At 35.0% G+C, this 15,514-nt stretch overlaps 1 protein-coding gene across 2 annotated transcripts in view; it reads right to left on the bottom strand.

Annotated features, from left to right (window-relative positions):
- The window catches only part of VTA1 (vesicle trafficking 1), a 65,389-nt gene extending 49,887 nt beyond the window's left edge, over window positions 1–15,502 (bottom strand). For both annotated transcript variants that reach the window (XM_082669427.1, XM_082669426.1), the window contains exon 1: window positions 15,345–15,502. In XM_082669427.1, coding sequence (XP_082525553.1) covers window positions 15,345–15,465 — 121 coding nt within the window. In that variant the 5' untranslated portion in view covers window positions 15,466–15,502. The remainder of the gene's footprint in view (window positions 1–15,344) is intronic.
- Between the last annotated feature and the right edge of the window lie 12 nt (window positions 15,503–15,514).

Here is a 15,514-nt window from a genome sequence, read left to right as displayed (position 1 = left end):
TTTTAAGGGGAAGGCTTTTAGTTGAGAGTAGGGATCAATTCTGTGTTAGGTTGCTCCTATTTCCCCTAATAGTCCCCATCCTAAGCTATACTGAGGCTGCAGCCTTTGAGACCTATAAGATCCCAGGGATTGGCAGGAGTGTGGGGAAGAAGATATCAGCATTTCTATTAATACATGTATCTCATTCTTTATAAGTTCCTATTTTTACATATCTTTTATAACACATATAGTATTTTTCTAATACATATATAGTATTAGTACATCAATACAGAAATGTTATTTATAAATAATTACATATTAATGGAGATTTGTGTTTAATTATTTTTAACTCGTGGGTAGATGGGCAAAAGGTTAAGAATCACTGCTCACTGCATCCCTACTCTTCTCAACTGTAAACTGTATTTTCTCCACACAGCCCTGTTCCTTCTACCATATTCCCTGGAACTACTGTTTCAGAATCAGCAAACTCCCCTTACCTCTCCTCAGATTCCTTCTTCCTCTTTGTCTTAATTAAAACCTGAATGTCACTTGAAGAAATAATTTTATTTGCAGTCCTCTCAAGTAATGAGTTTTAATTCTCTTACATTCCTTCTAGTGTGTAAAAGAATTGAAAAAGAGAATTGGCAGGTATGATTGGTTTTCTCTTTGCATCCCACTATTACAGTATTCTCTCAATGTTTTCTAAATACGCTGGTCTAGGGCTCATCCACTCTCTTCCATTGGATTGTTATGCTTGTAATTGCCCATGGACCTCAGGGTCTCTCCTTGTCTTTCCACCATCTTGAAACTTTCGCTGTTCACATGGATAATCAATACTTCTGGCAAAGACTGCTAGCTGTCTACCTGCATCCTTTCTCCCCGTGTTCTTTACAAACTAGATCCCTACACATTATTAGGGAGCTGTAATGTAGCTAGCCAAAATAGTATATTTCCCAGTATTCCTCAAAGTAAAATACGGCCATGTTATTACCGAAGACAAATATCATATAACCAGAAATTGTTGGGAGAGACTTCTGGACCTTAAAAGGGGGAATGACAGCAGGAAAGGACCTTACTAACTCCTTCCCCTTTCTCTTCCCTGCTGCCAAGAATAGAAATGGGATGACTGAAACTCTAGCAGATATCTTGGACCACAAGGCAACCTTGGTAATCGTGCTAGTTTGTAGACTTGAAATTAGAAAGAGCTTGAGTCCCTGATGACTTCATGGAATTGGCACACTAGCGCTGGGTACTGCCAACATCAGACTTTCCTTTAAATGAGGGAATAAATCCTTATTTTACTTAGCAATTGTAATTTTGAATTTTCTGTGATGAAAAAGCAAATCTATTTCTTATGCATACAGTGAGTGCTGTGTTCTCAATTCTTATCAACAATGATCTCCAATAACTGTACATACTCTCCTTTACATGCCAGTCACCCCATAACTAAATTACCATCTCAAAGTGCTGTACTGTCAATATCAGTATATCAATCACTCACTCTAAGCATAATTCCTTTTCTTCCAATTTTAAACTCTGCTTGTTACAACAGGCTTCCAGTTCACTGGTGTTGCCCTACTTCTTCATTACAACCAGTCTTTTCTCCTTTAACTTCCCTCTGCAACCAGCTTTGATTTTATGACAGATTTTTCTTGCACTTTATTGTCCTATCTCCTATCCCTGAATCTTTTTATTACATTCCTCTGGCAAAAGCACACTCATATATAAGCCCAACTATCCTCTCTTCCTATGCCTACATACTAGCAACAGAGACCACTGGCAGATCAGCATCACTATAAATACCATAATTATCAACCTCAAATGAGCTTAATACCTTTTTTTATAATTGAATATTTCAGTATTATTTATTCGACCAAAGTAAAATACACTTTCTATCACTATAAACTGAGCACAAGCTACAGTTGTTTAAACATCCATATTTTTATGATGTGCCAACATTTTGCATCCAATGTGAAACAGTTGGTTTGAAAATATTAAAGTTCTCTATTTTGTTTACCATCTTCTCTCCTGTTTTCTCCATTCTCTGAAGACATTTTATATTAATTGTGTAAGACGGATTTCCTTATCTTCCCAACCTCTCAAATGACTTTTTCAAACAAAACCTCACCCAAACACACACACAGAAAATTTAGTAGACATTAATTAATTACTCGCTATCTATATATACTATTAGTCAACACAATAACACAATAATGTGAGGAAATACAGTACTGACAGTTTCATTCCCCTAGGAGGTCTTTCTCCTTACTTTATCAAAGTAGTGAACAATATATGAATCCTACCATCTATGGAGTGTAGTTAGCTACCTAGTGGACCAACTATGGGCATAAATGGCTATCCAGCATAGGTAAGAGCCCATTAAGCAAACATGCATAAAATTAATCAGCACTTTCTTGCTACCAAGCAATGAAGATTATCTGTATCTCCTTTGAAACAAAAATCAAATTATTCCCAATTCACTATCACCACAACCATCATCAATCTCCCTCACAACACAAATATAAACAAATGTCAGCTTCTTGTTCTTTAAAAGTTAACCTTAATACAAATGGCTAGTACTCAAAATATAGTTTAATGACAATACAGTTTAATGGTTTCACTTACATGCATTTTTTTCTTGGCTTACATGCATATTCAGTTTTCGCAATTATAGGACATTATTATAAAGCAACACCTTTAAATGAAGGACTGGAAAGAATCATCTCAGACCCGGAAAGATTTAGGATAAAAGTTGGCCTCTTACATTTTTGAATATCTTACATGGTTTACAATTTTAAGTTGTATCACAAGATACACTTTCTAATATTAATAAAAGTGAAAAGACATTAAACCTACTTATGAAAATTAATAAATACACCAAAAGATCTTTTTCATAATGGATGGAAAAAAGCATCACTTTCATACAGAACTCTGTTCAGGACAAGTAATTCATTGTAGCAGCAGCAGTACGACGAAAAATTAATGTCTAACATGGAAAGTTGCCGACTGAAACAGAATAAATATGTAGCTAGAATCATGTATAAGAAAATATATTTGATTTATTTCATCAAGGAAATGTTTATTTTTATGAATAAATATTATTTGAAGATGAGTAATGAGACATATTTGCAAAAGGATTAAATACTTTCCAACCTAACTTTAATGTGAAACATTTAGGAGACAAACATTTACTCATCCTGAAGGTATGAACATTAAATCTAAACATTAACATTCTAACACACCCTTGCTTATACATGAGAAATCTAAAAATATGAAATGCATGATATAAGCACACAAAAGGTATATAAAAGCAATTGTGAAGAGTTATGAGTTAATAGGTTAAATTAATGTAGCACTCAAATAGGAATCATTATGCTATACATTGATGTATAAAAGCAAATTTTATTCCAATAAATAGACCTAAATATATTACTGTACTCATAAGTATATTATAAATCCCTGCTTTTGTGAAAGCAGGGATTTTATTATCTTTTGTGAATGGACTTCCAAATCAAGGAATAAAAACAAAGTATGAATGAATATATATTAATAAAGGGTATTTACTTCACTCATTCCTTCTTAAACAAATTTTTTAGAGCTTCTGTCATAATACAGTAGCTTTAAGAAAAAGTTAGCTATTTCTGAATTCCTACTAAAAGACCATGCTGGTACTTAGTGAACACTAAGTGATGATTTGATTACTAAAATGAGAACACAGATTCTAATTCTGACCACATGGAGTAGTGAGATTTGCTATCCCACTATAAACAACAAAAAAACTAGACAAAATATACAAAACAAGTTTTCAGACAATGGAAACAAACATGGTAAGACCAAGACATCTGAAGAAAGGAAACATATGAGGTGACACCAATATCAGCCTAACATTCTGCCTGGAGGTACATCCCAGTCTAAGGAGTAGGAGGGGAGTCCAAAGCAGAGCACAGTCTTCTAGCTGAGTTGAGAAAACAGACTGGAGTTCACGGAGACTGAGGCAGCTGTAAGTTGAGGGGCAGAGTTCTGAAGAGGATGAAGCTATGAAGAAAAGAAATCCAGAAATCTGTATAGGGGTAAACTTGAGGCTCAGGAGAACCCTACCATAGTGCATGTGAAGGAGACTCCACACGGCCAAAGAATGAGCAGAAACTGTGAGCTGGACTGTCCCCAGAGCACACACAGGGCTGGGATGTATTCAATTTCCAACCAGAAGGAGTGGAGAGCCCCAGATGCTTACCCAGGATATTCAGTAGAGACCCCCAAAGGGATATGCTTTAGTGATAGGGTTAACCTGTCCCTAAAGCAAAGGCTACTTTAGACCTGCTCCCCAAAGCTAAAAACAAACAAAATAAAGCACAAAAGAATCTAACTGAACAGCAATTAACTTAGCTGTTGGTCACATTAAATCCCTTCAAGAACAGACATTCAAGAACTTAAAATTCACTCTGCCCTGCAACCAATCAAGAATGACTAATGATGGCAATAGCAGAAGAATGTGAACGTAAGATAAAACAATAAGCTAAGATAAAACAATGACAAAATAATGGAAATAGCAGACGATGACATTAAAATACTGGGGAACTATTATAAAGTATATTTAATGGAAACCATGAATAAAATGCGGAGAGAAACAGAACATACACAAAGGAACACAAATGGACCATCCAGAGATGAAAAATACACTATCTGAAATAAAAAATTTACTGGACAGGATTAACAGTAGTTTAGACACCGTAAAAGAAAAAATTAGTGAAATTCAGAACATAGCAATAGGAACTACTTAAAGCAGGGAGAAAAAGGATTGAAAAGAGAAACAAAAACAAACACAAAACCGGAGTTTCAGTGAGGTGTGGGAAAACACCAAGTGCTCTAACATACATGTAATTGGAATCCTCCCCTCCAAAGGTGGGGAGGTGTGGCAAATACAATTGACAAATTAAAATTTTTAACCAGCAAAAATATCTTTCAAAAATGAGAATGAAATAAAAGCTTGTTTCACAAAAGAGAAGCTGAAAGAATTGGTGGCAATCCTACAAATGAAATGATAAACTTTTCAACAGGAAAGAAAATGATACCAGATTTAAAACAATCTACACAAAGGAATGACGAGTGCTAAAAATGGTAATTATGTGGGAATATACTAAAAATTATATTTCCTCATTTTATGAATCTTTTTAAAAAGGATGGTTAAAAAATATATTCTAGGGTTTATGGTATATGTATAAATAAAACACATAACAACTACAGGCGAAGGACAGGAGAAAAGAAAGTGAAGTTCTTAACTTATATGTGAGGTGTTATATGATAGTAGACTGTGATAAGTTACTGTAAATGCTAGAGCAACCATTAAAAATACTAAAACAAAGAGGAATATCTAATAAGCCCACAGTGGAGGTACAATGGACTCCAAAGTGTTTCCAAAGAGAAACAACTGGGATTAAAAAACACCTAAAAACCAAAAAACCTGGACAAGCCACAGAAAAATACATGATGAATTGAATGAAAGTGAGAATTTATCAAGCACTGAAACCTGTGCTGCTGAAGAGGATGTAAGCTTTCACTTTGAACAATCATAATTGTCATTAAAAAAAAAAGAATCTTATCAAAGATGATTTAAACTTGCATGGGTGCCAAACATAAGACAATGACAGATAAGGACAAGTTACTTGATCACACTGATCCTGTCCCCTCAACCTCAGAAACAGGTTGAAAGAGTCTAAAACCAAACTGATTTACTTTACTCAAAAAAGGAGTAATTATTGGGCTTCCCTGGTGGTGCAGTGGTTGAGAGTCCACTTGCCGATGCAGGGGACACGGGTTCGTGCCCCGGGTCCGGGAAGATCCCACATGCCGCGGAGCGGCTGGGCCCGTGAGCCATGGCCGCTGAGCCTGCGCATCCGGAGCCTGTGCTCCGCAACAGGAGAGGCCACAACAGTGACAGGCGTACCACAAAAAAAAAAAAAAAAAAAAAAAGGAGTAATTATTAAAATGACTATTTTACGATATAAAATGCATGTCTGCATATATGTTTGCAAAAACAAAAAGAATGGAGTGCTAATGGATAAGCCAGTAGTCCAACTTTCTGTGCGTATTTATTAACCTGTCATTGCTACAGTAAAGTATCCCGAGTCAGCTTATAATAAAAAATGATAAGTACTTAGATAAGAGGACTATGGGCTCAAATTAATTGTTACAGGTTCAGAAATCAGCAAACAGAAAAAAAAAAGAAAAGAAAAAAAGCCACTGCTTATCTTCACTGGCTTAGTTAAGCTTATCTGTCATTAAAAAAATCCGATTTCTGTGTAACAACAAAAAACTAACAGGCAACTGATTATTAATCCTAATATCCACCATGAAGCAAAAAATCCAATATTTTTTGGCCTTTAAACTAAAGTAAAAATTTACACTTGTGCATCTTATAACATCTTGTATATGAAATATACCATATGTATTTACAACTTCCTGAAAACTACATTTAATTTTCCTATGATCATATAAACATGACTCTGAAAGAACACTTGTACACTTTCACTGAATGTCTATTAACTGTACAATATCACCCCCTAGAGGAAACTTTAAAAAAACAAACTTGAAACTTTATGTATTTAGTTACTTAAGCAAATTTAAAAGGAAGGAATCTTTCTACTTTTAGCTTTATCCACAACACCAAACTTCACAGAATCAAAATAGTTATCATATGGTGCCCATGTTTAGTAGAGACTCAAGTATTTTCTGGCTTCATTAAGGAAAAAAAAGAAGAGACATAACAGAGCTCAGAGATATGTTAATAGCATCAAGCCTGTCCTCCATTTCTACCTTCCACTTATTAGGAATCTTCCAGATTACTGCATTGGCTCCCCCTTTCTTTTTCACCAATTTAACTAGTCCCTTTACCTTCACTCTGTAAGTGGTATTCTAATTACTACCTACTATCAACAATTTTACATATAACCATTTCTCATCTAGAATCTGTCATTCAGGTCCTGGCTCCATCACTTACTAATAAAAGGACCAGGATAACTATAAGGTTCAAATCCGATGCTCTGAAGAAAAGTATTGTTATTAATGCCAAGAGCTACATAAATGTTAGTCATCTGGCCTCTTTATTCAGTGACAGCTATAAGGCCATAGTTCCCTGTAGGGACCATAGCTGCCTTAAAATTCAGATCAATTTAACATTTTTGGAGCACCTATTCTTTACTGTGTAAATATGTCTAGTGGCCTAGCACTACCTGGTACAGTAAATGAATAAAGAGCTCCCAGCAGCGTGCAGCCTTCTTAAGTTTACCACCTAGAAGACAAAATAGGCAAATGAAAAGCAATTAGGTAAAGCCATACAAGGCATAATGAGGACACAGAGATGATGCACCTTAAAACTAGGGAGTTTAAGAGAAGGTCTCCCAGAAAAAGTGACATTCAAGCTAGTATCCAAAGGATAAAAATGAAGCGGGGATGGCAGGGAAGGGAAGAGGTACCAAGGGAGAGAGAACAATGTTGGAAAGCTTGGAGACAACAGAAAGCCAGTGAGGTTCTAGAAACGGAATGAAATTCAGTTTGATTAAAACTACAAAAGATGATGCCATGTTCAAATCATAAGTGGTTCCTAAAGGCACTTATATTTTTTCTGATAGTCAGATGGAGCTACCACAAGTACCTTTACAAAAATTTTTGCTTTCAATAAAGCTTTTGTTTTTTAGTATTTATGGGACATGCCCACTTACAGAATAGAAAACATTAAAAAAAAGACAATCAAAAGAAAACCATATATAAACCTAAAAGCCACAATTTCTTCTCCAAGTGTATGTATGTATGTACATATAAGAAAGTTCAAATCATAGTATATATATATAATTTTATATCCTGTACTTTTATATCAATTTTCTCCCATGTTTCAAAAGATGCTAATTTTTAAATGATTACATCACTTTCTATCTAATGGATATACCATAACTTACTTAACCATTTCCACAATGATATATATTTAGGTTGTTTTGAGCTTGCCACAAATGTATAAATAATCATTCAGAGAATTCTGCATAAAGTTCTTAATATATTAGTGATTATTTCCTAAGCACAAGCTTTTCAAAACTGGAATCACTGAACATCAGATAGTTTTACAATTCCATACACTCTGACAAAATGCTTTCTAAAACTATGAATCAACTCACACAGCCACATCAATGAAAATTTCACCATATACTCATTTGCACTGAGTTATAACTTTATAGTCCAAAAAAGGTATGCCATTTTAACTTACCTGAATGTTAATAACTAGTATTCTCTCCTTTAGTAGTACATACATATTCTTTGTCCATTTATCTATGGGGATCTTAGTTTTGTTTTTTTTTTAAATGGATTTATATGAGTGTTTCATATATCAGGGATATTGGCTCTCATCTATTGGATCTTGGATCTCTCATCTTTGTCTCTCATCTATTGGAAATATTTTTTCCTAATGCAATGTTTTTATAAATTAATTGTACTGTTTGTGTCACATACAATTCCTAAATGTTTAGTTAACTTTATCATTCTTTTATTCTGCATTTTTTCCCCTAAGCATTTAAAGCAGAACTTTTTAGTAGCAACAGGGATTACCTGCTTGAAGTAGAAGGTAGGAAGCTATGTCAATAGCTTAGATGTAAGGTGAGGGGATGATATCAGAGAAACTAAGGAGATAAGTAAAATTTTAAATGTTCGATGACTGGCTGATTGTGACAGGTACGAGGAAAGGATGGGAAGGTTAAATTTGTAATTTTTAACTAATAAATTTGAAAATCTGACAGATATGAAAGATATTCTAGAAAACTTTAATACATCAACATTAGCTCAAGTCGAATTTTTTAAAATGTAAATTGACAAATATAAAAAATAACTTCCCCCCAAAACATAAAGTTCTGGCTGTAACAGGGTAACATGAAGGATTCTTCTTAGGAAACTGCTCTCTATCTTCACTACGGTGATGGATACATGAACCTACACCTGACAAAACTATTTAGAACTAAAAACACACGCACACGTAAATGAATACGTGGAAAACTACGGAAGTCTGAATCAGATTAGTGGATTGTGTCAATGTCAATATTCTGGTTGTGATACTGTACTATAATTTTGCAAGATATTACCATTGGGGCACAATGGGTAAAAGGCACACAGGATCTTCTGTATTATTTCTCACAACTGTATGTGGATCTACAATTATCTCAAAATAAAAAGTTTAATGAAAAAAAATCTAATAGGATTCTTTCCAGGAATGAGGAGGTGTTCCAAATATGAGTAAATTTAATAATTTGTTATTAGTTACTACATTAAAAGGTTCAGAGAAGTAAACACTAAGCATATTAGTCAAAAAATAATTTGATCTATGGTGTTTCAACACTCATTCCTGACTTAAAAATAAAAGATCAAACAATTTAGAAATGTTTAATTCCCATTAAGGCCAGATATAAATCATTTTTGGAAATCACAAAATACTGAAAAGGAGGAGGCACAATGGGCACATCCTATGACATATCTATGACTTAATCTAATACCCACAAGTCATAAAATACTGTGTTTTGAAATTCTTTTCATTACGTTTCCTTACTGTAGTAAGAGCATGTAAAAAACCTAAGAATTACCATACAGTTCATTTATTCAATCAACAGATATTACGTGTAAATTACATAATTTACAATTATCCACCATGGCTTAGGTACCGTATTAGGAGTTAAGAGATTCAACTAAGACATACTTCTTGCTCTCACAGAGCTTACATTCTAGTAAGAACGGAATATTCGTAATATTTAGAACAATGGCATTCATTAAATATTTATGAATGCCAATTATGTGCCAGGTGAAAAAAAGGTATCAATCCCTGTCCTCCAGGAGAATCCAGGAGACAGAAAGATAACAGTGTTATAACACAATGTGATCAAGATGAGGGACATATGTGAAACAATTTCTAGACCATTCTATGAGGTCAGGAAAACCAATCTGCAAAAAGTACTGAGTCCGTAAGCATAAATTAGATTAAGAGGAAGTCAGAGGGGATTCCAAGCAGAGAGCAACATATATAAAGCCTCAGAAATAAGAAAATATGGAACTTTTATAAATCAACAAGTACTTTAGCAAAATAATCTTGAATTTTTTTCTCACAAAAAATTCTTCGTTGCTCTAGGAATTTAGAATATTTTTGTTTGCTCTAAGTTTACAGAAATGTATCCCTTCACACATTTTTCAGTTGACATCTACCACTTTTCATCAGAAGTTTAAACAGGTAAAAAAATGTAATTTCTGTACGACATCAAATATTGACATCTAAAAATTATATCACTCTTTCAACTGTAAATACCATAGTAATTTGATACCTATTATAATCTATTTTAAGATACAAAAAGCTTTTTTAAGAGTCAGAAATAATACTGTGTATTTTCTTTTAACCCATATTTCCATTTACTTATTTTATAGAATTTTATTATAAAAAAATGTATTTGTATGCTCAAAAGTCCTACTTGATTATCCTATCATACTGCTCTGCAACAGAAAGGATATAAAAATTGAAATTTTGACAAAATTTCCTATGAGAGAAGCTACTATGTGTTAAAATATTTCTTCTGGAATTGAGTTTTGGCAATTATTATTATGTATAATTGATCAAGACAACATGATTATTTATTTTAATAATCATTAAGTATAAATATTACAATTTTCTTGGAAATGCATCAAATAATGAGTTAAACTGCCTATCTATGAATTAATATGATTTATCCTCATAATGAACCAGGGTAGAGTATTGGTTCTATTCCTACGTTCATTTTTATGAATTTAACAAGGGAGAAAATTCATTCATATAAAGCAGCAGATGTGAATGGAAGCTCTGTCACAGCAAAATCACTGAATTCTTTAAATTCCTTCTGGGTTATAGGCTAAAAACCACATCATCACTTATCATCAAATAATATTGTTAATAATCTCTCTTAGCTGACATTTTAATTAGGTCTGCCTGAAAATTTGTTTTAAAACTAGAAAAGAATCTGTCACCCCATCATTAGAGTATTCATTCTCTCAATTCCTGTGAAGTATTCAGAAAAGATCTTATAAAGAAAGACTCATCATTTTCTTTCAAAGGCTTCTTTTTATCCTAAGACAGTGACACAGGATTGGGAAAACGGAAATACTGTTCATTTCAACATCTGCTGGCAGGAAAAAAAATTTTTTAGTATTTTAATTTTGTCACTTGTTTTAAATGTATTTCTGAAAAAACAAAACACTTCAGAGCTAAAGATTTACCTCATTTAAGGAGAATGTCCACCATTTTACATAAATGGCAAAACCAGCTGTTAAAGCCAAACCAATCAGCCACTGGAGGTTTACTTTTTTCAGAAAAATATGACTTCTCTAATTCAAATAAATATGTTAACATGTCCCCGCAAGCCCCATCTCATTTCTGAATTCTAATTCTAAAATTTTGATATCCTACAGACCTTTACATGAGCTTGTGACTTGGATGAAATAAGGCACTGCCCCACTTCAGCATTTCCCTTTTGTTTCTTACCTCCGGAATGACACTTTAGTAAGGAACAGAGAACAAAAAGGTAAGGTCATATAATGAAAACTCTTACCATTTTGAAACTTCAGAACACCTCAACACAGGCCAATTTTGAACATGAGATGTTACCCTTAATATATATACATACAAGTGTAAGAGACTCTGAAATACAGAGAAGTTTCCACTGTGGTACGTTCATGTCCTTGTTCCCACAGCTAACCCTCTCCACACCATCTTGCACTTGATCTTGGTCGCACACTGTCCCTCTGCACTCCTCTGGATAAAATCCAAAATGACCAAACAATGGCTGCTAATAGCTAAGAACAATTCCTTCTTCTTCTGAGTTTCACTCCTGCCCGCTCCCCTTATAAAAAGTTATATGTTAGAATGTTCCTTTGACATCCTTTCTTTCTCATGCCCAGCATTTTAAAATAAAAGCTTACTCTTTGCTCTGACTGGTGTTCTTCCAAATAAGACAGAGAAAGATACGAAGCTCTACCTAATACCTTAATTGAGGTTTCACTAATACCAGTAATTTATTTTAACTGTCCCTTTTTTCTGGACACCCTGGAGTATTTTCCACCTTCTTCTCCAGGGCAATACACCATAAAAATGCTAATGAGGCATCAGAGTATGTCCTTCTTCTTTAAAGTAGGAGAAGGGCAACTGAGAACAGGATATGATTTTAAAAAAAGGAAGAAGCATACTACTTTGCTACCTTGACCAAAGGAACTTTGTCAGGAAAGAAACATACAGAAGTTGAGAACTGTGAAAATGATTCCCATAGAATTATTTGCATACTGAAGTTTGAAGAGCACTGGTTTAGTACATCTAGAGCATAAATTACAAGGGAAAAAGTCATCATGAGCCATCTTCTGTTAGACAGCAGAATCACACCTAAAATATAACATGCACAGGAATTATCAGACAGCAAATATAAACGTAAATATTTTTTAAAGCATTTAAAGAAGAGTGTTTTAAAAACACAGTTAACAAAACATTATCAGAAATGGCTAGCTGATTTAAAAACAAAATGAGAACATCTAGAAATAAAAAATGGAAATAGAAACTCAACAGATGGGTTCTACAATAGGATATGTGGAGGTGAACACAGACCTAAAGAAATTATACAGAATGTAGCACAGAAAGAAAATGGATACAAACTATGAAAGCATTAAGAGACAAAGAAGCTAAAGGAGAAAAATGCAACACATACCTAATTAAAACTGCAGGAGAGAATAGAGATAGCAGAGAAGCAGTACTTGAACAGATGATAGTAGAAAATTTTCTAAATTTAATGAAAGACACCAACCTACAAACTCAGGAAGCCAAAGTGCCAAATAAGGTACACAAAAAGAAATCAAGGCCTAGAAAATCAGAACATGAACCATAAGGAAGAGATTAATAAATTGGCCATATTTTAAAATTTAAAACTTTTGCACATCAAAGGATTTCATAAATCAAGTGAAAAATCAAACTATAAACTTGGAGAAGACAATCACAACGCATATACCAATGGATCAGTAGCTAGATTATTAAGAAAAGACAATGAAATAGAAAAACTGTCAAAAGCAATAAATAGGTATTTCAAAAGGAAATCACAAATGGTTAATTAAAATATGAAAAGATGCTCAACTTTATTAAGGCTCAGTGAATTGCAAATTTCACTCGAATGAGACATCATTTCACACTCGTCAGATCAGCAAAAATATAAGTCTAATAGCAGCAAATATGGTGAGTACATCAGCATTCATTTTACTGTTCCTTACATACATTATATATGTTCTTTAACATGCATATGTTTCATAACAAAAATATTTTTCAAGTGTCACCTGGATTTAGCAATAAAAATGTTTGTTCATGACCCTGCTGAGAGCAATTACAGTGAAATAATGGGCATGAAAACCAGACCACAATGGGCTGAAAAAGTTCTATTAGATAAGGATGTAAAGACAACTACAGACAATTATTTCAAGCTTATCTTTGAGGCTGGGCAGACAGGACTGCAACTTTAGGGGAATGTCACAGTGAGAGCTCCTTTTAGTTTTTAAATAAAGGAAACTAGGGCAAGTTTAGAAAGAAACAGCAAAAGAGGGAAGATAATGACACGGGAAATAAAGGGTCTCTGGGCAGTCACAAAGGTATATAATACAGAACCCATAAACAGGGATTAGTTTTACACAGAATCAAGGGTTCCTATTTCATTGTTATAAGAGATAACCTCTTTGACTTTAATCACATCGTTTTTCTCCTTGCTCTATCACTCCAGTTACAATGGTCATCTTGATCCTCTTTCAAGCAAGACTTTTGTGCTTTTTTTGTGTACCCCCTCTATGGAGAGTACTCTTTCCCCGGTGATGCAAAGCCTGCCTTTCACTCCTTTCAAGTCTTGCTCAGATGTGAACCCAGTGAAGCTCTCCCTGACCAATCTAAAAATGAAATCCCTTCCTCACTTCCTACCACCCTACTCCTGGTACTCCCTATACTTTCCCTGCTTTATTTTTCTTTGTAACCTTCTAATATTCTATATAATATACTCATTTTATTGCTTAATCTCCCCACCCCATAGTATGTAAGTTCCATGAATGCAGGAACTGTAGTCACAGTTCCTGGTAATGCTCATACAGGTAGAATCTTAATAAATACAAGCTGAATGAAAGACTAATGGTCCCTACTTAAGGAACCTCAAAAACAAGTATAATGGAAAAATGCTGCTACGATTTGAACAAGCTGAGGTAAAGCCTTGAGAGTAATCAACTTACTGCCCACAGAAGTGGTGACATTTGAGTTAGACCCTGAATCATAAGGAGTTTGCCAATTGGAGAATAAAGGAAGAAGGTCCAAGACAGTGAAGAACGTGGAGGTTTGAAAGAGGCTTGCAATTTGAGAAATGAAAATGGGGTCACCTGGAGTATGGCAGGGATGACAGTGGACCATTTTTTAGCTAATCTTATAACGTCCACAATAGAGGACACATTATATTGAGCTTCTCAAGGCTAAAAATCCTTTTCAGAAGCTTTATAGTTGCTTAGTCACGTGTTTTATTTGCAGTAACATTAGAGTATGGAATATGAAATAAAGTTTACCGGATCTACTCTCTTCACTGCAAAGGAAAAAGTGTCAATAAATTTAATCTGTGTTTTTCATCACCTGTAGATTATAAGCATCACAGTCAACCAAAGCAAGACTATTGCTACCAAATGTCTCAACCCCAGGTATTATTCAAAATCAAGACTATAAATTCTCATTGGTGGGACAGGGTAGTTTGAATGCAGAAGGGGGAATGGACAAATCCAAGTGCTTGTTTTGTAGCAGCTACTCTCCATTTATGAATTTTTGAATGCGCTTGCATGTTGTCCTAATTCACGTGCACTTATTACTACAGTTTCAACTAGTCAATCTTCCTTTTGTCCACATCACTACTGTCTTTGGGACACTTACCTTCGTTTTAGCTCCAACTCAATTACTTAGCTACCCAGGTTATTATCAGGATTCCCTGCTGGCGATAGGAGCCTCTTGTGTGTACACGCAGAAAAAAACCCTTAGAACAGTGTGTTCCAGAGTTCATGAGCCCAAATATTGTTTAAAAATATTTAAGCACAAGACTGGGTAGGTCGTGGACACCATGGTCCTTTTGAAGTTTTGCCTTTCTGGGGCCTTCGAGGGGGCGGAGAGAAGGTGGAGATCCCTGAGGAGGGAGGGGCCCCAAGGGATTCCCAGGGCAGGTCAGAGGTCAAAGCTCAGATCTAAAGCTAGGGGAGCGGGGCCTGCCTTAAGAACCAGGGGGTGGTGTGTGGGCCCCGGAGGGTAAGTAGGGCCGCGGCGACTCGGAAAGACTCACAGTAATAGGCCACCACAGGGTCCCGCTTGTCATGCTCCTGAGCCGTCCTCAGATGATGCTGTATGCTCTTAAACTGTGGAGGCAGCGGGGGCAGCGGGGGGAGAGGAGCAAGGGCCGCCATCTCCACTCCAGGAACAAGCCCTTCTTACTCGCCGGCCACCGACACTTCC

The sequence above is a fragment of the Grampus griseus genome (genome assembly GCF_964374135.1).
Source record: "Grampus griseus genome assembly, chromosome: 13".
Lineage (NCBI taxonomy): Eukaryota > Metazoa > Chordata > Mammalia > Artiodactyla > Delphinidae > Grampus > Grampus griseus.
Note: the sequence above shows the minus strand (reverse complement) of the source record. Positions and strands in the feature narration are given on the sequence as shown.